This window comes from Sorex fumeus, unplaced genomic scaffold (assembly GCF_029834395.1).
Source record: "Sorex fumeus unplaced genomic scaffold, SorFum_2.1 ptg000047l, whole genome shotgun sequence".
NCBI classification, from domain to species: Eukaryota; Metazoa; Chordata; class Mammalia; order Eulipotyphla; family Soricidae; genus Sorex; species Sorex fumeus.
Window position 1 is genome coordinate 44,921,071 of NW_026606104.1, and position 26,083 is coordinate 44,947,153.

The window sequence follows — 26,083 nt, forward strand, 5'->3', positions numbered from 1 at the left end:
CAGCCCGGTTTCTGGCCTCCAGAAGGGCCCGGGCCAGAGCAGCTTTGTGCTGAGTAAGCTACTCAGAGAAAGGCATTTCCTTATGGCAGTCTGCACTGAGTCGAGGGACATGCTTCAGTCACCGGGAATTTCAGCAGCCCTAAGAAGGCCATCAACTAGTGGTCACTTCCCTCTTTCTGCAGGACAGCAGCTTCAGCACTGTCATGCTCCAGCAGCTGTGGAGGATCTTGGGGAAAGTCACAGCCTGTCCTTTCTGGGTGCCCAGTCCCCACCTGTTTTCCATTAGATCCTCTCCACCCCCTCAGTGGAGGGTGGACCAGGCTGACAAGGGGTGTCACTTGTGCCACCCTAGTGCTGGAAGAGGTGTCACTCTCTGAGGGCGCTGAGCCTGTCCTTGTTTTTCCTGGGAAACCCTTCTAGCCTAGAGTTCTTTGTTCTGGGTGGATCGAGCGGGTTAAGCTTGAGTGAGCTGGAGGCTTTACTGGATCAGGGTCATTCCACTCACTCCAGCTGCCCAGCACTGGGGGCGGGGAGGTCATAGGAGGCCAGATCCTGGGGTCCTTCTTTGAATGTCCCCTGGCTGCAATCCAAAATAGCCTCTATGGGGCACCTGGGACAGACTCCCAGGTATGTGTCGTTCATTTCTATCAATTCCAAATTGCTTTCCTGCAAAAGACACAAAAGGGATGTGGAACCGAGTTTCAGTTGTGTGACATTGGGCACATCTCCTAGCTCCTAGGCTCTAGTTTCTTTGACCGTAATGAAAAGCCATTCTGCTTTGCCAGGTAACTGTGAAGGTAAATGCAACCATGTATATCAAGTATGCAGAAAGTACCTAATAAAGGCAGTTGTCACTACTTTTTTTTTTCTTTTTTGGGTCACACCCAGCGATGCACAGGGGTTACTCCTGGCTCTGCACTCAGGAATTGCTCCTGGTGGTGCTCAGGGGACCATATGGGATGCTGGGAATCGAACGTAGGTGGACCACGTGCAAGGCAAAATGCCCTACCCGCTGTACTATTGCTCCAGCTCCAGTTTTCACTATTTTTATTTTTTAAATTATTATTATTATTTTGCTTTTTGGGTCACACCCGGCAATGCACAGGGGTTACTCCTGGCTCTGCACTCAGGAATTGCTCCTGGTGGTGCTCAGGGGACCATATGGGCTGCTGGGAATCGAACCCGGGTCGGCCGCGTGCAAGGCAAACACCCTGCCCGTGGAGCTATTGCTCCAGCCCCGAGTTGTCACTATTTTTTTTTTTAATTTAATTTAATTTTATTTTTTTGCTTTTTGGGTCACACCTGGCGATACGCAGGGGTTACTCCTGGCTCTGCACTCAGGAATTACCTGAGTAATTGCTCAGGAATTACACCTGACGGAGCTCAGGGGACCATATGGGATGCTGGGAATCGAACCCGGTTCAGCCGCATGCAAGGCAAATGCCCTACCCGCTGTGCTATTGCTCCAGCCCCGTCACTATTTTTAATAATAAACAATCCCTGAAGTCCCTTGCAGCTCCCCTAGGTTCAGACTTTCCTAGGCCTTATGGAAATTTAGCTTGGCCTCAGGCTTTGGAAGGGAAATGTGGTTGCCTTAAAAGGCGGCATGGATAAAACCCTGTACTAGAGATTAGAAGTGTGGAATCTGCCCCCGATATGTTGTGTGACCTTAGGACAAGTCTCTTTTATATCCACACTGTTTAAAAGCCAGCAGCTTGGGCTGGAGGATCTCTAGGGCCATCTTTAGTCTAACATTTGTGATTCTAGCTTGAGACCAGTAGATATGCCAGAGCCACATACAATGCCAACGTCCTTCCCGTCTGCTCCTTATTTCTTGGAATGTCTCCACAGCAGAATATAACTTGCCAACTCCAGAGTATGAATTTTAATCACTTTTTTTTTTGCTTTTACTGTGCATAGAACACTCTAAGACAGAGTTTAATGCATTTTTTTGTGAGCAAAGTGCATCACAAAAGAAAGAAGTATCAAAGAGGTCAGAACATGTTCTGTGTCTTCCAATATGAAAGGCAAGGTATTGCATGAAAAGTACTGCAGCTGCTGATTTCTCTTGCCTTTAATTCAGAAATGGCTGGTATAGGGGCTGAAGAGAGCACAGTGTGTAGGGAGGGCATTTGCCTTACATGTGGCTAACCTGGGCTGGAGCGATAGCACAGTGGGTAGGGCATTTGCCTTGCATGTGGCCGACCCGAGTTTGACTCCTCCGCCCCTCTCGGAGAGCCCAGCAAGCTACCAAGAGTATCTCACCCACAAGGTAAAGCCTGGCAAGCTACCCATGATGTATTCGATATGCCAAACACAGTAGCAACAAGTCTCATAATGGTACTGGGCCCGCTCAAGCAAATAGATGAACAACGGGAGGACAGTGCTACAGTGCTATAGTGGCTAACATGGGTTTCATCCCTGGTACCCAGTTTGGTCCCCTGAGCCCTTGCCTTGAATTTAGTGAGAGGACCAGAGGATGGGGTGCTGATAGGCCTTGCAGTGCTGGGGGTTTCACAGTCCACCCCAGTGGTGCTTGCAGGGGCCTGTAGGACCACACCTAGCAGTCCTAGGAACCTCCAGGACTATGCCTAGTGGTACTTTGGGGCCTCTGGGGTAACACAGCAATGCTTGGCGGGGTGGGGGGTGGTGGTAAGATGGGGGGCACGGACTTGGTGCTGGGAAAGGAACCAGGTTTTCCACATTCAGGGCACGTGCTTTAATTTCTGTGCTATCTCTCCGACCCTATGATCTATGTTTTTAGAAAAAACATTAGTTTGATGGTGCCAGAGCGATAGTACAGTGCCTTGCCCTGCATGTACCAATCAATGTTCCATCCTTGGCATCTCATATGGTGCCCTGAGCACAGCCAGGGATCTGGTGTGGCCTCAAAATAAAAACAGAAAATCTACAAAAAAGCATTAGGTTAATGCAGTTGCTCTCTTGACCTTTTTGTTTGTTTTGGTTTGGGGGCTACACCTAGTGGAGCTCAGGGCTAACTCCTGGCTCTGCTCAGAGACCATTCCTTATGGGGCTCAGGGGAGCCCCATCTATATATGGTGATGGGAATTGAACCTGCTGGGTACAAGGTAAGCACCTTACCCATTGTACTATTTCTCTGTCCTCTTTACCATTCCTTTTTTTTTTTGACCACACACAGTGGCACACAGGGCTTACTCCTGTCTCTGAGCTCAGGGATTACTGCTGGTGGGCTTGGGGACCATATAGGTGCCAGGGCTCGAACTCTTGTCAGCCACATGCAAGGCAAGAGCCTTCTCCCAGTGTACTGTCTTTCCAGTGCCACCTTGATAATTTTTAAGTTCTGAAATAATTTTTGTATGAATTGAGCACATATAAACAGCTGAGTATGCATGAACGATACTTTGTCCTTGGAAGGAAGCCTCCATTAAATTACTGGTGGTGATTATTTCTGATTGATGGTTTATGGTAATGTAAATATTTTTCTTCTTATATTGCTGTTTTCTATGAACAATTCTAGTACTCCTAAAAACTATCTCCTAGAAAGGCACATCATTGTGTAAACAGTAATTTTCCTACCCAGTTATAGTGTTTGATTTATCATTTGTGTTTAAAAGGTCTATGATGACTGTAGTTTTGTGACCAGGGGCAGGATGGAAGGTTCTACTCTTCCAATACTTTTGGTACTGGGATCAATTTTTACTCAATAGTGACTAATCCAAATATTGTCTGTGGGCCCAGCTTTGAAAGGCCTTCATTCCTTTTCCCACCTCTACTCTTTTTCTTCTCTTCTTTTTCTTCTTTCTTTCTTTCTTTCTTTCTTTCTTTCTTTCTTTCTTTCTTTCTTTCTCATTCTCTGTTTCTCTCTCTCTTTCTCTCTTTCTTTCTTTCTTTTGGTGCACTCTACCTACATGCCTATCTGGCAATGCTCTGGGATTACTCCTGGCTGGCTTTGCACTCTGGAATTACTCCTGGTGATGTTTGGTTTTGCCGGGTTGGCCACTTGCAAGGCAAACGCCTTACCTTCTGTACTATGACTCCAGCCCCTACCACCCACACCTTCTACCCACAAGAGACTGTTTTCTTTGAGTCCAATTACTGTGAGGCAGCTGAATCCCTAATCCACCCAATGCCCCACATATGGGAATGGTTCGGACTCCATTAGCTGTTCCCTCCAGTAGCTTTTTAGCATTTTCTCCAATCTCATCTCTTCCAGGTCACTGGAAGCCCCCTTTTCTCTTCCCTGGCCTTCCCTGCTGGTCACCTTCTAATTTCACCCTCCTCCTCAAGCAGCTGCTATTTGCTTTTGCTGAAGCTCAGTTTGCAGAGGGGGAAAGATTAGGCTCCTTTCATGCTAGTCTTTTTTTCCCCATCCCCCCTTTAGTGCCCTTGACTGCTCCAGGGCTGACAGCAGCTAGGAGGGCTGGTATTCCCTAGGAAGGTGGGGGGAGGGGATAGAGGAGACCTTCTTGGGCTCAGCTGGCAGGCGAGATAGAGATGAGCCCTAGAGACCCTGTCCAGGGGCTTAGAGCACGGCATAACCACGCCCCAGATGTGAGCTTGGAGCTGTGTCTGCCTAGGAAATTAGCCCCTGGGATGGTGCCTGGGTCCTTCACCATTGGTACCCATGGCAGTCTCTGCAGGGAAAGTGGAAGTGGGTAGGGGTTTGCAGAGGCCTTTGTGAGAGGACAAGTGATACTTGGGTCAGGCAGTATCTCTGCCTTCAGAGTCTCCGTTACTTACTCTGCTCCCCACATCCACCTTCCCAACATGTGTTGATCTCAACTATACTTAAGGGTTGGCCACTTAGCCTAACAGTTGATAATGTATAACTTAATTAATAACAAAAAATCTTTCAGGCATATGTAGTACTTCATAAATCCCTGACATATATTTGCTTTTGGGGCCACACCTGGCTGTGCTCAGAGCTTACTCCTGGCTCTGTGCTCAGGGATCATTCCTAATCGTGTTCATAGGACCACATGGGGTCTGGGGATCAAACTTGGGCTGATTGTGTGCAAGGCACGCATCCTGCTCGCTGTACTATCTCTCTGGCCCCTGATTTATATATTTTTTGTGTTTTTCTTTGTTTGTTGTGTGTGTGGGGTCACACCCAGCAGCTCTGTACCTAGGAGCCGCTCCTGGTGGTGCTTGGGAGATCATGTTTAGGGATGGGATCAGATCTAACCCAGGCCTCTTGCATGGAAAGCATGAACCCAGCCCCTTTAGCTATCTTTCTCTCTCAGCTGAGAATTAAAAAAAAATTAGTGCTGGAATTTGGGTCTTTGAGACTCCAGAGCCTGTGCCAATAGTTTTTGGTGTAGTGCAAGATTCTCTGATTTCAAGATTTATTATTTTGTGTTTTGGGCCATACTCAGTTATGCTTGGGGCTTAGTATTTGGGGTACTCTTGACTGCTTCAGGGATTACTCCTGGCAGTGCTGGGGGACCATATGTCACACGGGGGTTGAACCCAGTTTGCTGTGTATAAGCTAAGTGCCTTACCTGCTGTACTACCTGCCGGCCCTTAAGGTTGGTTATACCTGTTTTGTCTCCAGCCATTCTCTACTAGCCTGAGACCCCTTACTCTTTTTTTTCAGGGTGATGATTATTAAATACCACACACTTTGGGGCTGGTGCGATAGTACAACGCTTAGCCTAACAGTTGATGGATGATGTGTTACCTGTTCACCTTGCAGGCGGCTGATCTGGGTTTGATTCTCCGCACCCTATATGGTCTCCTGAGCCTTGCCAGGATTGATTCCTGAGAACCGGGCCAAGAGTAAGCCCTGAGCACAGCTGGGTGTGACCCAATTTCCCTCCAAATATTACACACTCAAAGTATCCAACCATGATGTGTGGGGATAAGGTGCTTGCCTGGGTTTGATCCCCAGCACCACATATGGTTCCCCAAGCACCACCTAGAGCAAATTCAGAGCACTGCTAGGAATGATCTTAGAGTATAGGTCAGAAATAGTCCTTGAACACTGCTAGATGTGGACCCAAACAAACAAACAAACAAATAAATAAAAAGTCATGTATCATTGGCTTAAAAGATGATGTTTGGAGCTGGAGTGATAGTACAGTGGGTAGGGCATTTTCCTTGCACGCAGCCAACCTGGGTTCAATCCCCGGCATCCCATATGGTCCCCTGAGCACCGCCAGGAGTAATTCCTGAGTGCAGAACCAGGAGTAACACCTGAGCATTGCTGGATGTGACCAAAAAATGAAAAAAAAAAGATGTTCAAGGCATAAAAATATTGTTTTTCACGACTGATTTTGCTGGATCACATGGCGAGAGCGATGAACCTGGTGATTGCTCTTCAGGATTTATCCTGCATGCTACCTCCATGTCTGCTGGATGAAGAAAGTCTTTGGATGATCTCTGGGAGGGAGATCCCCAGCTCCTAAACACTGCTTGGGAAGCACCTGCCTCCCTGCCCTCCCCCCCAAAAAAACACAAAACAATGCCTCTGAAGTACAGAGATTGTACCACAATTTCCTTCATCGAAAGCAAGACTGAACCCCAGGATCTGAGGATGGGATCTAGAGTATTCAAGAACAGATACTTCACCTCTGGCCCACCGAACAAGCTTTGCCAAGTTACTTGTCCTGGCTAAGTCCTCAGCTTCCTATTATATGAAACAGACACAGAGCTGGGAAAGTGGCTCAGGGGTAGCGTGTGTACTTCAAATTTTGTAAGCCCCTAGGTTTGAGCCCTAGTACTGCAGACATAAACTGATAAATAAATGGGGGATGATTCATTCATTCAAACAAGCATTTATTGAGTGTACATTGGGAGATGAAGAAGCAGGACAAAAGACCTCACCCACCAGGGCTCAAAGTCTAGGGGCTCAGCATTGCAGCAATTGATTTGGGAAGGACAATAAATATATAGATGAAGGTCAGTAGAAATACATAATACCATGAGATTTAAGATGTAATAATGAATACTTACGTAGATCTTAATATGAGCTAGATACTATTCTAAGTTCTTTACATATATATATATATTTTGTGTGTGTGGATGGAACTCAGGACTTTGTACACAAAGAACAATTCCACCCTGGCTACATCGTCAGATCTGAATTCATTTCACTCTTATGAGAATTTTTCTTTTTTGAGGGTCACACCCAGCAATTCGTAGGAGCTACTCTTGGCCTTGCACTCAGAAATCATTCCTGGAGTGCTTGGGGGACCATATGGCATGCCAGGGATGGAACCTGGGTCAACTGAGGGCAAGACAAGTGCCCTACCCATTGTACTATCACTCTGGCCCCTCAATAATTTTGTTTTGTTTTTGGGCCACACCCAGCAGTGCTCAGGACTTACTTATGACTCTGTTCTCAGGAATGACTCCTGGAGGGGCTGAGGTACCATATGGGATGCCTGGGATTGAACCCAGGTGAGCTGAATACAAGGCAAGCAACTTACCTGCTGTACTATTGCTCCAGCCTCAGCAATAACTGTTGTGAGGCATGAACTGTTATAATGCCCTTTAATGTGGCTGGGCACCAGCCTGGAGAAGTCCACACAATTAATTATGGAGGACTGGAGGCTGAGAAGAAACTCAGGTAGTCTGTTGGTGGAGGCTGAGCTGATTAGATATCTGGAAACAGTCTAGTTGGTATGAGCCCGCTCTGGTGGCAGATGGTCCAGCTTCTTATTATGGCACGTCTAAGCCCCTCTGCCTCAGTTTCTTCCTTTCTAAAACGGGAATACCAGAACTCAACTCACCTTACAGGAGGCTTCCTTCTGCTTTTTGGGATTTCAGCCTGATTGGAAACCAGCCTGACAGTGAGCATGGCAGAGGCCTCGGAAATGTCTAAAAGGCAATCAGGGCACACCCTGCTGTCAGAGATGGGGAGCAGACAGTGGAGCCTAGGGCTTTATGGTTTTTCCGGGCACAAGCCCCTCCATGCAGGAAACAGGTGATATCTTTCCATGGCCGCATCCCGCAGCTTCCACATCAGGTCTGGCACCGCTGCCGGGAAAGGTAAAGTCTCATCCAGTGTCAGACTGGAACAGCACCTAGAGATGGCCAAGTCAGTAAAAAGGGAAACTGAGGCCCGGAAAAGGCGAGCGTCTTACCCGAGCACTTGCTCAAGCTGCAGCCTCCGCTTTCCTTGGGGGTTCTAAATCTCGGTCTCCCACCCGGTCACTCCGACAGGCGGGACGCCTCGGTCCAGGAAACAGAACGCCTCCTTCTCTCAAGTGGACGCGGCAGGGGTCGGGTCTGTCCGGGCCGGGAGCGTGTGCCGCATGCGCTTGCGCACACGCGCCGGGCCCCTTCGCCTCTGCCCCCCTTTTCTATTCCACCCCCCCTCCTTCTCCCCCCAGCTCCCGACCGGCCCGGGGGAGGGGGTAAGGCCCGGAGAGCCCAAAGTTGGCCTCAGCCAATGGGATGGCGGGCCGCGGGCCCGGCCCCCTCCTCCGCGCCCGCGCCGACCAATAGAAATCTACTACAATGTTGTGGCGAAGCCGAGGGGCGGGGCGCGCGCGGGCGGGCTGGCTGCGGGCCGGGCCGGCCTCGCCTCGCGGAGGGAAGGCGGGAGGGCGCGCGCCGGGCCGCCTGCTCGCTCCCTCGCCGCTCGCTCGCTCGCTCGCTCGCTCCCTCCCTCGGCGGCTGGGTTAGTCAGTCGGTCCGCCCGCCAGCAGCAGCCGGCGGGCCCGCGAGCCGCAGAGGGCCCGAGCCTCGGACGCCGGCACCTCCTCCTGCCATTGTTCATTGGGCGGCTGCAGCGACGGGCGCGGGGGACGCGGCCCGGGAACCTCGGGTGAGGCGCGGCGGCGGCGGCGGCGCGTGGAGCCGGGGTGGGGGGGCGAGGGGGGCGGGGGGGGCGCGGAGCTGTCCCCGAGGGGACGGTCCTGGCGGCCGCGGCGGCGCCGCAGCCTCTTTGTCTGCAGCCCCCCGCAGGCCCCGGCGCGGGGGCGCGGGCCCTCGGGCCTCCGCACGCGGGAGCGGCCGGCACGCGGCCAGCCCGGGGCCAGGGGGCGGGCGGGGGGTGCGCCTAAAAGTTCGCCTCGGGATATATGTATTCGGCCGCGGGAGGGGCGCGGGAATCCGCAGCGTTTGGATGATCAATCACGGGCCCGCGGGCTGGAACCCTGGACGGAAACCAAGCCGGGGAGAATCGCAGGTCCGGGGTGGTGGAGGTGCGGGGTGCAGCCGCAGAGCTGGGCAGAGGGGGCGGTCAGGCACGACCCGGGGTGCGGGGCGCGGGACTCGGGGGCCTTCCCGCCACCCGCAGCGCTAAAAATCAATCAATAAATAAATAGATAAATGAATGAATGACCCCCCCCATCCCAGGGTTCCAACCCCCCCCTTCATCTTCACGATTCTTAGTGACCAAAGGGTTAAATCTATTCTCTCAGCATCGTGACCTCCTTTTTCAGTTCCCGCATCTGTCGGCTTGGAAATGTTTCCTGCTGCCGGCGCGGTCCGGTCCACCTTACCTGGACGCAGGCGGGCGCATCCTGGTGCGGGGTGCCGCGGGGTGCAGGTGCGGGTGCGGGTGCGGACTGTGCGCGGTGTGGTGCGTGCCCTGGTGGGCCTGGGCTGCCCGGGAGCCGGCCTTGTGCTGCCGGAGAAAGTGAGCTCACGTGAAGAGGGTCACTGACGCCTTGGATTTCGGCCACATGACAGCGACTGGCATCCTGTTCCAGAGGATCTCGAATACTGCCCCACCATAAATGACTAGTCGGTGCAGACGTGTCATTTTTGGGCATGCCTTGCTGATTAAGAGATAGTTTTTTTTCTTTTTCTCAAGAGATGCTGAGCTTTTTTTAGTAGTCAGTTTCACAGCTGCTATTTTGTTCTTTCTGTTTTTAGGGGAAATTGAAAGACATGGTTATGGCTTGTGTCTTGGATATTATGATAGTGGATGCATACTCTCTTGAGGATATTCTGTACTCAGTGCTCAGTCCGTACTCAGTGCTCAGTACTCAGTGCTCATTACTGTTTTCTGTATCCTCAGGTTTGGCAGAATGTTTAGTCAACGTCATCCTTTTTGATCAAGCGTGTGTGTGGTTTTATTGCAATTCTTTAAACATTTATGTAACTTCATATGAATTTATTAGTGTAGTAGTTAACTTATTTTAAAAAACAAAACATATGGTACTCTTTATTTTCCTTCTTTTCTTTTCCACGGGACTTAGGGCTTATACCTGGCAGAGCTCATGGGATTATATGGGATGCAGGGGTCCAACCTTGGTGAGCCGCGTCGAAAGCAACTGCCAACTGCCAACTTGCCCTACTCCATTACATTTACTGTAGTAGAGTTCCAGCCCATCTTCATTTTCCTTTTTTTTTTCTTTTTTTGGCTTTTTGGGTCACACCCCACGGATGCATAGCGGTTACTCCTGGCCTTGCACTCAGGAATTACTCCTGTGGGTGCTTGGGGAAGCATATGGGATGCTGGGAATCGAACCCTTGTCGGCTGAGTGCAAGGCAAATGCCCTACCTGCTGTACTATAGTTCCAGCCCCCATCTTCCTTTTATTATAAATTGGAAATACTGTAAACTCTTTGCTAGATATAAAATGTATTGCAGTATAATCCATGTGAAGTACATAAGATACCAGGCACACAGTAAGTGCTTAATAAATGACATTAAAATTGAAATTAAATGATGTTATTAACATCAGGTTGCCTTGGAACAAGGTGCTAATTCAGAATGCTTTCGATAAGAAGGTGATAATTAAGCCACAGATAGGCATTATTCTTGTCCCTGAGGAAATTAGGTAAGTTGTATCTTTGCTACTGTTACAAGGTAACTCATGAAGAGGCCCAAGTTCTTTATGCTAAATTGATTCCATTTCCTTCTAGCAACAAAACTACACTTTCTCTTATGTGTAATTGAATTCAGACTTCAAATGTTTTTAATTCATATGCCTCACCCAAATTCTCAAGGGATTTATACCAGTGCTTTTTTCTTTTGTATTTGGCAGGGCTTGGGGGAACACATGGGTCACCAGGGATCTAACCTGGGTCATCTGTGTGCAAGGCAAGCACCCTGCCCACTCTACTCTCTTAGCCCCAATGTAAAAGTCTTACACTGAGGTGGGGGAACAATATGGTTCCAGTGTCTTTCTGCCTTTTTTCTTTTTGTGTTTTCCAGTCAAAAAGAACTTAGTAATAACCTATACTTTTTTTGGGGGATTGGGCCACCTCCAGCAGTGCTCCAGGTGGCTCTGCATCTAGGGGTCACTCTTATGGGTCTCTGGGGACCATATAGAGTGTAGTATCGGCCACATGCAAGGCAAGTGCCCTGCCTGCTGTACTATTGCTCCAGCCTGTAACACATTTTTTTTTTTATCCATCTCTGTACTTTTGGTCATACGGTCTTATCTATACTTTTCTTATATATCCCTAATGCCTGTTTTCAGTTCTCTAATTATAAAAATTTTCATGTAGCAGTTATTTGAAGTGTGTGGAAAAATGTTTTACCTGGAAGGAACTTGATTGAAATTTGAATTTTCTTAAGCTTCATTGTTTTGGCCTACCAGTTGTTAAAAGGATTTAGGTCCTAAGTGTCCCGTCAATGTGCAGTTCTTAATGGTGGCTGATGGCTGATGGGAGAGTAGGAAAACCTCCCGAGCTTCCATTCTGCTCAGAGCTAAGAGATCTATGGACAAGTTCATTGCTCAGAAACTCAGGCTGTAAGCAAGCAGAATGAAGGAAGTGTTGTCTTTTAGGTGAGTCTGCTTGCTTTCTACATCTCTTTTTGGTAATCTAAGGGCCAGTTTTTCTCCAGTATTTGCTACACACTCAAATCATACTATGTTTAGGTAGAAGGTATGGTGGAGAAACCTTTCCCTTCCTCCCACCTTCCCTTCCTTCCTTCTCAGTACTGGGGATGGAACCCAGGCATGCATTTGAGGCATGCATTTTGCCACTGAGTCACATCTCTGGCCCAAACCTATGCTTTAAAGTAGGCCTATATGCAATACAATATATAAAACAATATGCTATGATTTATATATTAACAAAAGAATATCACATGTCTTTTTCTGTTTTATTTAAAATTAAATTTTTGTTTGTTTAGGAGACACACCTGCCAGTGCTCAGGGGTTACTCTTGGCTCTGGTAGCAGGGATCACTCCTGGCAGGGACCATATGGGATGCCACCCAAGTCTGCTGCATGCAAGGCAAATGCCCTACCACTGTGCTGTTGGTCTGATCCCTTTGTTTTTTGTGGCATACCCAGTGGTGTTCAGGGGGATATTCCTGGCTCTGCATTCAGGAATTAATCCTGATGATGCATGGGGACTAAAGGGGTGCTGGGATTGAACCTCCAGGTCAGCCATTTGCTGCACTATCTCTCTGGCCCCTCTTTTTCCATTTTAAAAGTGGTTTAGTCTCTGTTTTTCCCATTAGATACAAGTCTGAATTAATATTTAATTTAGCAAATAATTGAAAATGATTCGTATCTTTTCTGAAAGAAATGGTTGTGGCATTTTGTGGAGATACGGTTTATATCTTTTTCCTGTGATCCTTATTTTTCTGTTCACTTTGTGCTCTATATTTATTTACTTATTTATTTTTTGCTCTTTGCATCACACCTGGTTCTGCACTCAGGAATTACCCCTGGTGGTGCTCAGGGGACCATATGGGATGCTGGGAATTGAACCTGGGTCGGCCACATGCTAGGCAAAAGCCCTAGCCGCTGTGCTATCGCTCCAGCTCTGGTGTCCTATGTTTAAAGTTTACCAGTGTGATACTTTATGTGTACAGCTTAAGGTTAACAAGTTTAGAAATTATAGAACTTGCCTTCTAGTTCATTCCTTAGTTTATAGCCATATTATTTTGTTTGTTTGTTTGTTTTTTGGGCCACACCTGGAGATGCTCAGGGGTTACTCCTGGCTCTTCACTCAGGAATCACTCCTGGCAGTGTTCAGCAGACAGATGAGATTTTGGAGACTGTAACCCAGGTTGGCTGAGTGTATCAGGCAAACATGCTACCTGCTGTACTATTGCGCTGTCCCCTTAATTTTAAATACTTCTCATTATGGAAGATAGTGTGCTTGCATGCTGTTTAGTTTCCTTTTTCCTGTTCCTAAGAAAGCTTCAGACTTGAAAGTAACATGACTCCTGACTTCTCCACATGTACTTGTAAATATTTGTCCTATAACTTGTAATCTGATTGATGAGACTTACATTGTCCTATGAATATACAAACCACATTTAATATTGATGATCTGATTTGCCTTGTACACAGCCAACGCAGGTTTGATTTCTCTGCCTCTCTTGGAGAGCCTGGCAAGCTACCGAGTATATTCCGTTCCCATGGAAAAGCCTGGCAATCTACCCGTGAGGTATTTGATATGCCAAAAACAGTGACAAGTCTCACAATGGAGACGTTACTGGCGCCCGCTCGAGCAAATCGGTGAACAATGGGAGGACAGTGCTACAGTGCAGTGCAGTGATCTGATTCTATTGCCTAGTATATCAGTGATTGTCAGGGACTGAGATTGGGTCTAAAATAAGAGGAGCAATAGTACACAGTAAGTAGGATGCTTGCCTTGCATGAAGGCAACCCTAGTTCTGAGTTCAATCTTGGTACCCCATATGATCCCCTGAGACTGCGAAGAGTGATTACTGAGCATCACCAGGTGCAGCCCCAAAACAAAACAAACAAACAAAAAAATCAGGAGGAGTTTATATTTAGACTGCAATCTGTTTTCTTGGTATCAGAGACCAACCTAAGTACTGTCAGTGTATTTTTCCAAGTCGCATGAAATGCAGTGACTGGTCCCATACATATTCAGATGCAGATTCATGGCTATCTCTAAAGGACTTGTTTTTTCACCCGCTGCTTGAGTATGGGATCACTTGATTTTGTTTATGAGCTAAGCAATAATTCCAGTGATTTTTTTTTTCTTATGAATAACTTAGCTTTTTTTTTTTTCTCTGAATCAAGTCACCAAAGGTGAAACTGTTACAGGAAAATACTGTTTTAAAAGGTCTCTGACTTCCTCAGCTTCCTCCCTGGCCTTATTTATGGGGAGAATCATAATTATTGCACAGAAAGTCAATTAGTTGCAGTTTAATACAGAAATATTGAAATGGTCAACTAGCTTTTGGTTAGAAAAGAGCCACATTCCAAATATATGTTAGTTTTTGTTGTTCGTTTAAGTTCATTGGTATGTCTCAGGGAGCTGGCTGTGTGTCCTGTTTTATAAGTGGATTCATGATGTGTTCAGTAGAATGCAGGGTAACAAGTACGCTGGTGTACACACTGGGTTTGATTAGTATTTTGATTTTACTCTGCTGCTGTTTAATGAATACACAGTGAGAAGGGTAAGGAAACATAGCGGTAGCAAAGTACAGCATTCAAAAGTTGGAGGCGTTAGAAAGGAGAACTTTGATATTCTATTTTAAGTGCAGATCTTATTTAGAATTAACTGCCTCACTGACGCTATTTCAGTTGTTGGGTATATGAGAGCTTAGTGGGCGAATCTGATTATGCAGAAAGTCTGTTTACACTTTGCTGATTATTTTTATTCAAATGGAATTGTACCCATCTTGAAGTATTTGTAATAAATTAGGCTTTGAAGAAAAGCATCATACTATGGTGTAGTCAATACAATTCAAAGAATGACTTGGGAGACTTTAATAGACTCTTCACCCTGATTTTTATTAGCTTCCTTGAAAGTCATCCTAAGTGAATATGTTACACCATAAATTTTCCTCTTCATAGAAATTTTGGAGTCATTCTGTCATGTTTATTTCATCATTCATTATTATTATTTTTTCTTTTTGGTTATAACCAGCAATGCTCAGGGCTTAGTCCTGGCTCTGTACTCAGGAGTTACTCCTGGTTGTGTTTGGGGGACCATATAGGATGCCGGTGATTCAACCCTAGTCCCCTGCGTGCAAGGCAAACGCCCTACCCACTGTACTACCACTTCAGTCCCTATCATTCATTATTAATACACTTATTAAGACAGTTATTTGGGGGCAGTTTGGGTCACACCCTATGGTGCTCAGAATATTCCTTGCTCAATGCTCAGGGATTACTTCTGGAGTTGTGTGTGGGACCATATGAAGTTCTGGGGATGGAGCTAGGTTTGGCTGCATGCAGGCTAGTGCTTTAACTCCCATACTATCTCTCTGGCCCTAAGACCAATTCTTATTCTGCAATTATCTTTTGACTATATCCAAGATGAATCTAAACCATTAAATACGGTAATTTGTTTATTAAATTACTACCTTCTCTCTCCAATTAATTTAGGCTTTCTTCTATCATTCTCACCTCTCATGACAATCTTAATTTGTAGAGATTAAAAAGCCAGGGAGAAGGCTCAGTGAGCTGAATAGCAAGCTTTGTATGTTGGAGCCCTGGTTCTGATCTCTGGCATCACAAGTTCCCTGAGCACCATGAGGAGTCACTCCAGAATAAAATGAAAGTGGTTCACAAACTATATGCATGGAGCTTAGTTAGGATTAAAATTATCTTGTCAGGGGCTGGAGCGATAGCACAGCGGGTAGGGCTGACCCGGGTTTGATTCCCAGCATCCCATATGGTCCCCCGTGTACCGCCAGAAGTAATTCCCGAATGTGTGAGCCAGGAGAACCTCTGTTCATTCTTTTTGGGTGTGACCCAAAAAGAAAAATAAAAAAGTTATCTTGGCAGAGGACTGGGAAGACCAAGGAAGATTGTCTCATGGAACCATGCCAAAATTTCATATTGATAATAAAGATAGGAAAAAGCCGTAGGTGTTCTATTAACTTTATTACTGAATTCCATTTTGTATTAACTTGATATATATCAAAAATGTTTCTGCTTTAATGCCCTCCCGTTGATCATCGATTTGCTCGAGCAGGCCCAGTAACGTCTCCATCGGAGACTTTGTTGTTACTGTGTCTGGCATATCAAATACTCTCGGTAGCTTGCCGGGCTCTCCGAGAGGGGCGGAGGAATTGAACTCGGGTCGGCCGTGTTGGCTGCATGCAAGGCAGACGCCCTACCCGCTGTGCTATCGCTCCAGCCCTCTGCTTTAATAGTATCTATTAATAGGGACAGGAACACCTCAATTTCTTTTTGAAAATAGGTGGAAATTGGGCCGGAGATGCAGCGCAGAGGCAGAGCACATGCTTTCCATGTACAAGGAAGTACTGGGTTCTGTGCCCAGTGCAACAATAACAAAAGGTGGAAATAATAAGATAAAATTAAATAGGATAGACTGTGTAGTATTGTAGTCAGTTGTGATTTGTAAATTTGACCTGTCTGCTCCTGGTGTCTTTCCTGCTTTATAAAAATAATATTAATGAAAATCAACTTTCGTAGGCTTCTATATGTCTACCAAACTATAGCACTGGACACAATTTACATTTAGGTTTAGGTATGTTTTACATTAATCTCTAAGAAAACTTTTATAATATATGCATTAAACCATAAAAAAGTTATAATATGAAAGTGTTAGGGCTGGAGTGATAGCACATCAGGTAGGGTGTTTGCCGCCTTGCATGCGGCCATCATGGTGACCCGAGTTCGATTCCTCCGCCTCTCTCGGAGAGCCCGGCAAACTACCAAGAGTATCTCGCCCACATGGCAAGGCCTGGCAAGCTACCCGTGACGTATTCGATATGCCAAACACAGTAACAAGTGTCACAGTGGAGATATTACTGGGCCTGCTCGAGCAAATCAATGAACAATGGGAGGACAGTAACAGTGACAGTGATGAAAGTTTTGAGGGACTGGAGAGATAGTACGGTGGGTAGGGTGCTTTCCTTGCTCATGGCCAACTCAGAGTCCATACCTGGAATTCCATATGGTCCTCTGAGTACTGCTGGAAGTGGTTTCTGAGTACAGAGCCAGGAGTAACACCTGTGCATCTCGGTGTGAGCCTAAACCCTTATGCCCAACTCCCCCCAAGTGTTTGAAGGCCAGAGAGGTAGCTTAGTGGGATGAGCATATGCATTACCAGCAGGGTATCTCCATATCTGGCGGTTGTCTTTGAGCATTGTAGCACTGTAGCACTGTCCTCTTGTTGTTCATCAATTTGCGTGAGCGGGCACCAGTAACGTCTCCATTGTGAGACTTGTTGTTACTGTTTTTGGCATATCCAGTACACCACAGGGAGCTTTCCAGGCTCTGCCATATGGGCGGGATACTCTCGATAGCTTGCCGGGCTCTACGAGAGGGGCGGAGGAATCGAACCCGGATTGGCTGCGTGCAAGGCAAACGCCCTACCTGCTGTACTATTGCTCCAGCTCAGTCTTTGAGCGCCATTGTTTATTGCACCAAAATAGTAACAAGAAAAAGTTTTGCTGAGAGGATCCAAGAGATAGTGTAGTGGGTAGGGTACTTACCTTGCACATGTCCAATCTCAGTTCAATCTTTGCCACCACATATGGTCCCCCAAGCACACCTGGCAAGGTGTGATCCCTGAGCACAGAGCCAGGAGTAAATCCTGAGTGTGGGCCTGAAACAAAAAAAAGCAATAAAACAAAATAAAACCAAAAAAACCAAACAGTTTGGGGTGAGAAACTCTGATTTAATGACATTAAAGCAAGGGTTATTTTGAATTGATTAAATTTAAGATTTTTTTTTTTCGGTTTGTTTTTGGGCCATACTTAGCTTTGCCAGATCTCAGTTGTGATTGCTGTTCAGTTATTCCTTAATATTTGCATAATTTCAGCAATACTATTAGAATTATTGTAATACATTGACATCTTAAAAATATGTCTTTGAGTTTGTCATCTTATAAAGACAAGCTCTTTCCGTTTATATATGTCAAACATGTTTCAGTTTACCAGTCTGAAGTTCTGTGTGTGTGTATGTATGTATGTATGTATATATATATATATATATATATATATAGGCCATATATATATATCCAAGTGGAAAATGCTTTCCCTGATAATTCACTTGGTATACAGATTGTTGGAATTCATTCTCCCCCCTGCCCCAAGTTTGGACAGATGGACACAGCCAGAACCGTCAAGAGCTCCAAGGATTCTTAAATCCTTAAAATTTACCTGCCAACTGTTTCAGCATGCAATAGGAACCCGTGGAAGGCAGTTTAAAATGAAGTGTTTTTTTTATACCTCCTACCACTTGATGTTTCTTGCCCTGTTATCCTTCTTTAATGATTCAGAGAATCGACATCATTGCTAACTTACTACCTGCGGAGGCCTACTGATCTTGATAGCATTATGTAAGACTATAAACCTTTTGCATGGTATCATATGATGTTGTATATATGTCCTCCCACACACGTGTCTTGAGAGTAATTTCTTTCCATCTGGTGTTGGAAATGAGCTCTTTGTGAGGTTATTTTTAAATCTTCAAGCTTTCTGGCAACCTTAACATTTGAAATAACACAATTGCTTTTGAAGGCAAGAAAATCCACATAGTATATTTAGTAGTTTTTCTAGTGAAAATGTAAATAGTATTCTATTTTTAAAATCATATCCTGTGCTCCAAACAGGCAAAACATGTATTTCATGTTTAGATAGTCTCCAGATAAGCTTGTTAGGCAGGGAATAATCTCACGGATGTTGCCAAGTAGATAAAGTCAAGGAAAAGTGCTTAAGGGCAAGGAGGCCAAGAATAAGAAACTTATTAGGGGAATGAGGCTTCAGAGATATTTTCTACTCTGAAGGTTTGGTGTCCTCTGCTGAACTCTCGTGGCATTTCTTTGTTTGCACACCAGGATTGCCATATGTTGTTTCATACTGCACAGAAAGCTGGTGTTTCCTCATGAGAATGTTTGCTCTGGAGAGCAGAGGGTCTGTGGCTCGTCCTTCATTGTCCTCCCCCTCCAGTCCCCCAGCCTGCAGATAGTGCTTAACACAGTATTCGATCCAGAGCATATAGACCATATGAGATGTATCCAGCTGGAGTGAGAAGGAAAATCAGGATAATTATACTGGCTCTTAATAATCACCCTGCTTCTGATGATTAAAAAAGTATATGTATATATATAAATTTGTTTTGTTTTGGGGGTCACACCTGGTTCTATGTTCAGGAATTACTCCTGGAGATACTTGAGGAACCATATGAAATGCCAGGGATCAAACCATGTGGGCCATGTGCAAGGCTGTATTATCTTTCCAGCCCTATATGTGTGCCATATTTTTGTAAGAAAGTAAGTTGCAGAAATCACAATACTTTGCTCCTACAGTTGTTCAGGATGCATCTCCTGATAATAAAGACATTATCCCGTAGGGTCATAATACCATTATTAAATCTAAGAAAAGAAACTGTTTTCATAATGTCAAGCAAAATCCAGTCCCTATTTCATTTTCTCTTTACCACTCAGTGCTCAGGAGTCTCCAGGGCTAGCTCTGTTAGTGTGGTGCTGGGGTCAGGGTGCAGGTGAGCATGTGGGAGCCAAGACGTGCCCTGCCATGGGAGCCACATCCTCGGGTCCCAGTCCCTATTTGAAAAAGATTGACATCACCTACCTAGCAGGATTCATTTAGTAATTCTTTAGTAATGCTATTTTTGTTGTTGTTTGGGTCACACCCAGTGCTGCTCAAGGGGTGCAGGTGGCGGGTGGGGGAAAACAGTGGCCATAGGGTGTAGGGGCTCAGATGTGGGCCTTCCTCATGCATGCACTACAGCCCTTTGAAGGATCTTCCCCAGCCGTCCAGGTGCCAATTTTGTTGACTTGATGGTTGTATTATCTCTAATATGACTGGTAATGCACATTGGTTTAAAGAATTACTTAGTCGTTAATATTCTCCTTTTGGTGTTTCATAAGATTGAAGAGATCAGCATGGGAGGGCGCGAATGCAGATATTTAAAACAAATATTCCAAAAAATATATCATGTGGCCCAAGGACAGAATTCTTTTTCCTTTTAGATTTTTATTATGCCTATTGTGGTCAGCAGCCATTAGGATTAAAGGTCCTGGGATCCTTCCTAGCCTGCCTATCCATGTGTAATCCCCTCCCCTGGGGGGCGCCTGGACCTGGGAACTGATTTCTAATGGATGTAAAACAGCTTAAGTGGTGAGATGTCACTTCCGAGATTAGGTTGCAAAGCGCTGTGGCTCATCTTGGATGCTCCTCCTCTCCCTCCCTGTTGCTTGCATCACCAGCTGCAGTGTCCTGAGAACATTTAGGCAGCCTGTGGAGAGCACCACATGGTGGGGAGCCAGAGTCTGCAGCCACCCTGCCAGCGGGCTTGGCAGCAGAGCATGAGTGCAGAGCTGAGCCTGGAGAGGAAGGATGCAGGCCTGGGGGACGGCGGCATGGCCACTGCAGGAGAGACTCTGACCCAGAGGCCTCCACTGGCCACACTCGAATTCCTGACCCTCAGAATCTTAAGATATTGGGGGTGGGGATTTGGGCCACATCTGGTGATGCTCAGGAGCTGCTCCTGATTCTCTGCTCAGGAGTCATTCCCGGCAGTGCCAGTGTTAGGTTTGAACTGGGATTGGCAGCAGGGCTTGTTCCTGCCTCTGCACTCGGGGATCATTCTTGGTGGGACCTAGGAGACCTTATGTGGTGCCAGGGATTGAACTAGAGTCGATTGTGTGCAAAGCAAGTACCTTACCTACTCTGACATCCCACTCCCCCCACCCCCCAGTAAATGGTTTTTAAGCACCAAATTTGGGGAAGTCATGCTGTATAGATAGCTAATAATCTAGTATTAATCTCCCAATTTAACCAGTGTGTATTGTCTACCACTTGTCAGTAACTATTTTAAGTCCTTTAGGACATAGCACCGTAGCACTGCCCTCCCGTTGTTTATCAATGTGGTGCCGCTTGGGCGGGCACCAGTAACGTTTCCATTGTGAGACTTGTTGTTACTGTTTTTGCCATATTGAATATGCCTCGGGGAGCTTGCCAGGTTCTGCCATGCGGGCGGGATACTCTCGGTAGTTTGCCGGGCTCTCTGAGAGGGGCGGAGGAATCGAACCCGGATTGGCTGCGTGCAAGGCAAACGCCCAACCCACTGTGCTATGGCTCCAGGCCTTTTGCTCATAGAGTGAATAAAAGAGCTGGATCTTGTGGAGCTTATTTTCCACTGGCAAGGACAAGAAATAAACCTATGTACAATTCAAGGATAAAATGCCCAGTTCTGGTAAGGATCAAGGTAAGCAGAATAAAGGGGCAAAAGGCAAGAGAGGTGGGGTAGGTATTTGAGATTGTGATCAGCCATGACTCCTTGGTTCAGTGGCTTTTGGGCAGAGCCCTGAATGGGATCTGGAGAAGCACTACAGGCAGAACAGCGTGCATGACGATGAAGCACCGTTTGATGTGTCTGAGAAACGTGGAGGAAGCCAGAAGGGCAGTATCTGAACAACACAGGGGGAATTGATTGCAGTTAAATTCAGAGATTATCGGTAGGATAATCTGTAATGTCTGGTTGACTTTGCTAAAGACTTGGCATCTTATTCCGAGGTGGGAATTTTGAGGATTTCGGGCAGAGGAATGCATGACCCATTCATTCATTAAATGATTATCCGCAATGATCAGGAACCTGGGGTTACATGTCATCTGAAAAAAATGTAGAAGATACAAGAAGTTTAACGATCTGACTGGTAGAAATGATGGACCATGCACAAACAAAAACAAAACCCCTCGGAAGAAGGGCACTGGGTCATAAGAAGCCATGCAGGTACACAGAGTAAAGCCTGGCTTAAAATTCTTGCTCCTGGGGCTGTAGCACATTCTTTGCAAGCAGAAGGCCCGGTTTCTCTCTCAGGCACTGTGTAGTCTTCTGAGCACCACTGGAAGTAGCCCCTGAACACAAGTGAGTGTGCCAAAGCATTCTGACGTCTCTAATTAGTTTAACCTCCCCCTCCCCCACTCTTTACTGCTTGTCTCTGACATGCAGGTAGAATAATGGCGCTAGCGTTCAGTGCTGACTTACGAGCCAGGATCTGTGCTGTGTGCCTTGTGGAATGGCAGGTGTGGGTACCAAGGCCAGAAAGTCTGGTTTTTGATTCTCTTGTGTCATCCCTTAAGCCGGGTAACTCAGGCAAGTTACTCCTATACCTCATTTTACTCATCTCATAATGGGATGGGAAATATTTTTAATTGTTATATGATGACTAAATCCTTTAATATATGTGAAATATTTAGAACAGTATCTGGCACCAGATAAATGTTAGCCATTATTTTTGCATTTAGTCTTCAGTACAGCCCCATGAAATAGGTGTGATTAATTCCATTTTGCGTTTAAGTAATAGGTTAAATGTTAAGTAACTTGTCTAAAGAAAGTTACACAACTGGCAAGTGAAAATTGGCTTCTAAGCTGCCTTTTTTCCCTGTGGTGCTTTAACTTACTCAATGAGCCCATAACCAAGTGGGAAAGGAGTGATTTGGATGTTGGCCTTCTGACAATCCCGTGATTTCTTAATAGTTGTCATCCCGTGAACATACATTTCTGTGACTCAGTTTCTTCATTTGTAAAAAGAGGTAATAGTCTATTTCACACAACACTTACAAATAATAGATGAAAACATATCCCCTCCCCCCACCCCCATTTTGAGGCCCACACCTTGCAATGCTCAGGGTTTACTCCCGGCTCTGTGCTTAGGGGTGATCCCTGATGGTGGCTGGGGCACCATATGTAGTGCCAGGGATCGAACTGGGGTGGCCTTAACCCCTGTGTTATCTCTTCAGCCCCTGCAAACATATCTTCCAGTGTGCCTGCCACTGACATATACTCAACAAATGTTCATTCCTAAGGATAGGGCGGGCTGGAGTGATGGCACAGCGATAGGGCATTTGCCTTGCACGAAGCCGACCCAGCTGAGCCAGGTTCAATTCCTCCGCCCCCTCAGAGAGCCCGGCAAACTATCGAGAGTATCTCACCCGCACGGCAAAGCCTGGCAAGCTACCCGTGATGTATTCAGTATGCCAAACGCACTAACAACAAGTCTCATGATGGATACTGGGCCCGCTCGAGCAAATCCATCAACAATGGGAGGACAGTGACAGTGACAGTGAAGGATAGGGCTGGAAAGAAACCGAAGGGGGAAAGCAAGAAGAGGCGGTGAAGGGCTGGTGCCCAGAAACTCCAGTGGTAAAGACGTGTTTTTCTAACACTATGTCTGAACTGTACAACCAAAAGTACTGAAAGCAGATGATCCAAACTACAGTAATCAAACTTGGGACTGGAGCGATAGTATAGCGAGTAGGGCATTTGCCTTGCATGTGGCTGACCCGGGTTCGATTCCCAGCATCCCATATGGTCCCCCAAGCACTGCCAGGAGTAATTCTTGAGTGCGGAGCCAGGAGTAACCACTGAGCATCTTTGGGTGTGACCCAAAAAAGAAAAACAAACAAACAAATAAACTACAATAATCAAACTTAGCTTGCCGGGCTCTCTGAGAGGGGTGGAAGAATCCAACTCCGGTGGGCCATGTTGGCCACGTGCAAGGCAAACGCCCTGCCTACTGTGCTATCACTCCAGCCCGAGAGTATCTCGCCCGCACGGCAAAGCCTGGCAAGCTACCCGTGACGTATTTGATATGCCAAACACAGTAACAAGTCTCACAATGTTACTGGGCCGGCTCAAGCAAATCAATGAACAACAGGAGGACAGTGACAGTGAATCAAACTTAAAAAATGTGCCTGTCAAGGAGGTAGCTCTGGGGGTGGGAGGAAAAAGTGAGGCACAGGTGGAAGGAAGTAAAACTGGTGATGGAATTGGTGTTGGAAAATCGTATACCTGAAACTCAACTATGTATAACTTCATAAAGAACTTCATATATCATAGAACCTAAATTAAAAACAAAAACAACCAAATTCACATTGAATAATTCTTGGTTAAAAAAAGAATATATATATATATATATATTTTTTTTTTTGGTTTGTTTGGGGCCACGCCTGGACATGCTCAGGGTATACTCCTGGCTCTGTGTTCAGGGATCACTCCTGGCCATGCTTGGGGGACCATACGGGGTGCCAGGGATTGAACCTGGGTCAGCCACGTGCAAGACAAGCACCCTGTCAGCTATATTATTGCTCTGGCCCCAAAAGAAGATCTCGAGTCATACCTTTTTCTCCTTAAATGGATACCTGTGAGTCTGTATGGTCATCGCCTGTTAGTAAATATAGCTGCATAAAAATATGTATAGTATATGAATATGCCAAAGACCCATTTCACAGCAACTCTGGCTTGGAAGCTTCATTTCCTCCTTTGGGGACACAGTCACAGGGTTGATGGCCTCATTGTTGCTTTTATCTTTCGCAGCAGATGTGAAAGTAAACACATGAGGTTAAAAACAGGAAGGGGCTTGGGAGGGTGTCTGTGCAGGAACTCCACACACCACCTGAACCCTGAAGGTCCAGGTCCTCAAGACTTTCGGCAGATACAGGAAGATAGCAGACCTTGTTGTGAAGTCAACCAAGAAGCAAATGATTTTTCAGTGTAGGGAACCCATGAATTTTCAGAATATTTTGTATTTACACATTTTGGAGAAGTGAGACAGTGTTCCTCTTTTTGTTTGAAACCGAGAACTGATGTATATATATAGCCTTATTGTCACCCCAATTCTGGGTTCTTTGTTCTTGTTAAGTCATTTTCAGTAGGAAAATGTGGATGTTTGTCATAGTTGTTGGATATCTTTTCTGATGTAATTACACTTGAGCTTCTTCAAAAAACAAAATTTAGTTCAGTATTTCTCTACTTGTTTTTGATCCTAAGGAAAGGGATTAGTTGTATTTCAGGTGTTACTCTGCATCTGTTAAACACCTATAAAAAGTGGATATATTTCCATCTTTGACTTCCAATCCATAGTGACTCTTCTTCTTCCTCTTCCTTTTCCCCTCCTCCTCCTCCTCCTCCTCCTCCTCCTCCTCCTCCTTCTCTTCCTCCTCCTCTTCCTTCTCCTCTTCTTCTTCTTAGTCTTTGTGCCACACCCAGTGGTGCTCAGGGGACCATGTGGAATGCTGGGGATTGAACCCACATTGGCCGTGTGCAAGACAAACATCCTACCCACTGTACTGTTTCTCCGGCTTTCAGACTTTTATTTATTTATTTTTTATTTTACTTTGGACCACATCTGGTGATGACAGTGGCTATTCCTGGTGTGGTGCTTGGAGGTTGTTCAGGGGACCATGAGGTGCTGGGGATTGGAACTGAGCTGTCTCCAGCCCAGCATAATGAATTTCAGTTGTTCTGGTGAATTTCCTCTCTCCATCCCGCCCTCCCTCCTTATTATTATTATTAATTTATTTTATTTTATTTTATTGCTTTTTGGGGTACACCTGGCAATGCACAGGGGTTACTCCTGGCTCTGCACTCAGGAATTACCCCTGGCGGTGCTCAAGGGACCATATGGGATGCTGGGAATCGAACCCGGGTTGGCCGCATGCGAGGCAAACGGACTACAAGCTGTGCTATTGCTCCAGCCCCCTATTTATTATTATTTTTTTAAACCTTTCCTCTTCTTCTACTCTGTCTGCTTTGTTGTGGTGGAGGCCAGGCTCGCACTTCCATCTCGAGGTGGTGCTCCCCAGGACTAGGCTCTCAGCCCGGGCTCCCACGGAGCCTCTAGCTACAGCGTGTGTGAATGCGGACACTGGACCACTTTCATGGGTTGAGTGTTTGCAGAGGTCCCGTTTCCCAGTGGTGGAAATGCTCACACATCTTTTTAGCTGGGGTTCTTGTCTCACCTCTTACATCATAGTCAGCAGAGCTGCCAGGATCATGCAGCACATATGGTGACACCAGAGATTTGAACATGGAGCGCAAGCTTGTGGGAAAGGCATGCAAATCCTCTGTGCTAGTCCTCTTCGTGCCTCCTTTAAAATTAAGGTGCTTTTAATAAAATATTATTAAAATACTTTAAATAGTATTTTTGGGGGCGAGGTCACATCTGGTGGTATTCAGGGATCACTCTTGCTTTAGTGCTCAGGGGTCGATCCCAGCGGTGCTTGATCCTGGCAGTGCTCTCAGGACCATATGATGCTGGGAATTGAACTCAGCCCGTCGCATGCAAAGCACAGGTGCAGCCCGTTTAGCCATCTCTGGTGCTTATTAAGTTTTTTTTTTCTTTTTTGGTCATACCCAGCGATGCTCAGGGGTTACACCTGGCTGTGCACTCAAGAATTACTCCTGGTGTTGCTTGAGGACCATATGGGATGCTGGGGATCGAACCCTGGTCAGCTTCATGCAAGGCAAACGCCCT

The 26,083-nt window shown here is 46.2% G+C and overlaps 2 protein-coding genes across 13 annotated transcripts in view; both read left to right on the plus strand.

The window, feature by feature from the left end:
• Positions 1 to 8,377: 8,377 nt before the first annotated feature.
• LOC130031588 (uncharacterized) lies at positions 8,378 to 9,598 on the plus strand. Its single transcript, XM_056122952.1, has 2 exons — positions 8,378 to 8,777; positions 9,375 to 9,598. Exons 1-2 carry the CDS (start codon positions 8,378 to 8,380, stop codon positions 9,596 to 9,598), a joined length of 624 nt encoding a protein of 207 aa, XP_055978927.1.
• EPB41 (erythrocyte membrane protein band 4.1) overlaps positions 8,505 to 26,083 on the plus strand; it is a 154,100-nt gene continuing 136,521 nt past the window's right edge. For 10 of the 12 annotated variants that reach the window (XM_056123548.1, XM_056123549.1, XM_056123552.1 and 7 more), the window contains exon 1: positions 8,629 to 8,755. The gene's annotated coding sequence lies outside the window, so the exon portion shown is untranslated. Of the gene's footprint in view, positions 8,756 to 26,083 lie in introns of all 12 variants that reach the window. The other 2 variants (XM_056123547.1, XM_056123558.1) reach the window with 1 other exon arrangement.

Excerpts from the sequence above, each read along its gene's own strand:
- LOC130031588 (XM_056122952.1), top strand. The coding sequence starts at position 8,378 with ATGGGATGGCGGGCCGCGGGCCCGGCCCCCTCCTCCGCGCCCGCGCCG. Across the intron at positions 8,778-9,374 it reads GAGGCGCGGCGGCGGCGGCG|TTCCCGCATCTGTCGGCTTG; the intron begins GCGCGTGGAGCC and ends CTCCTTTTTCAG.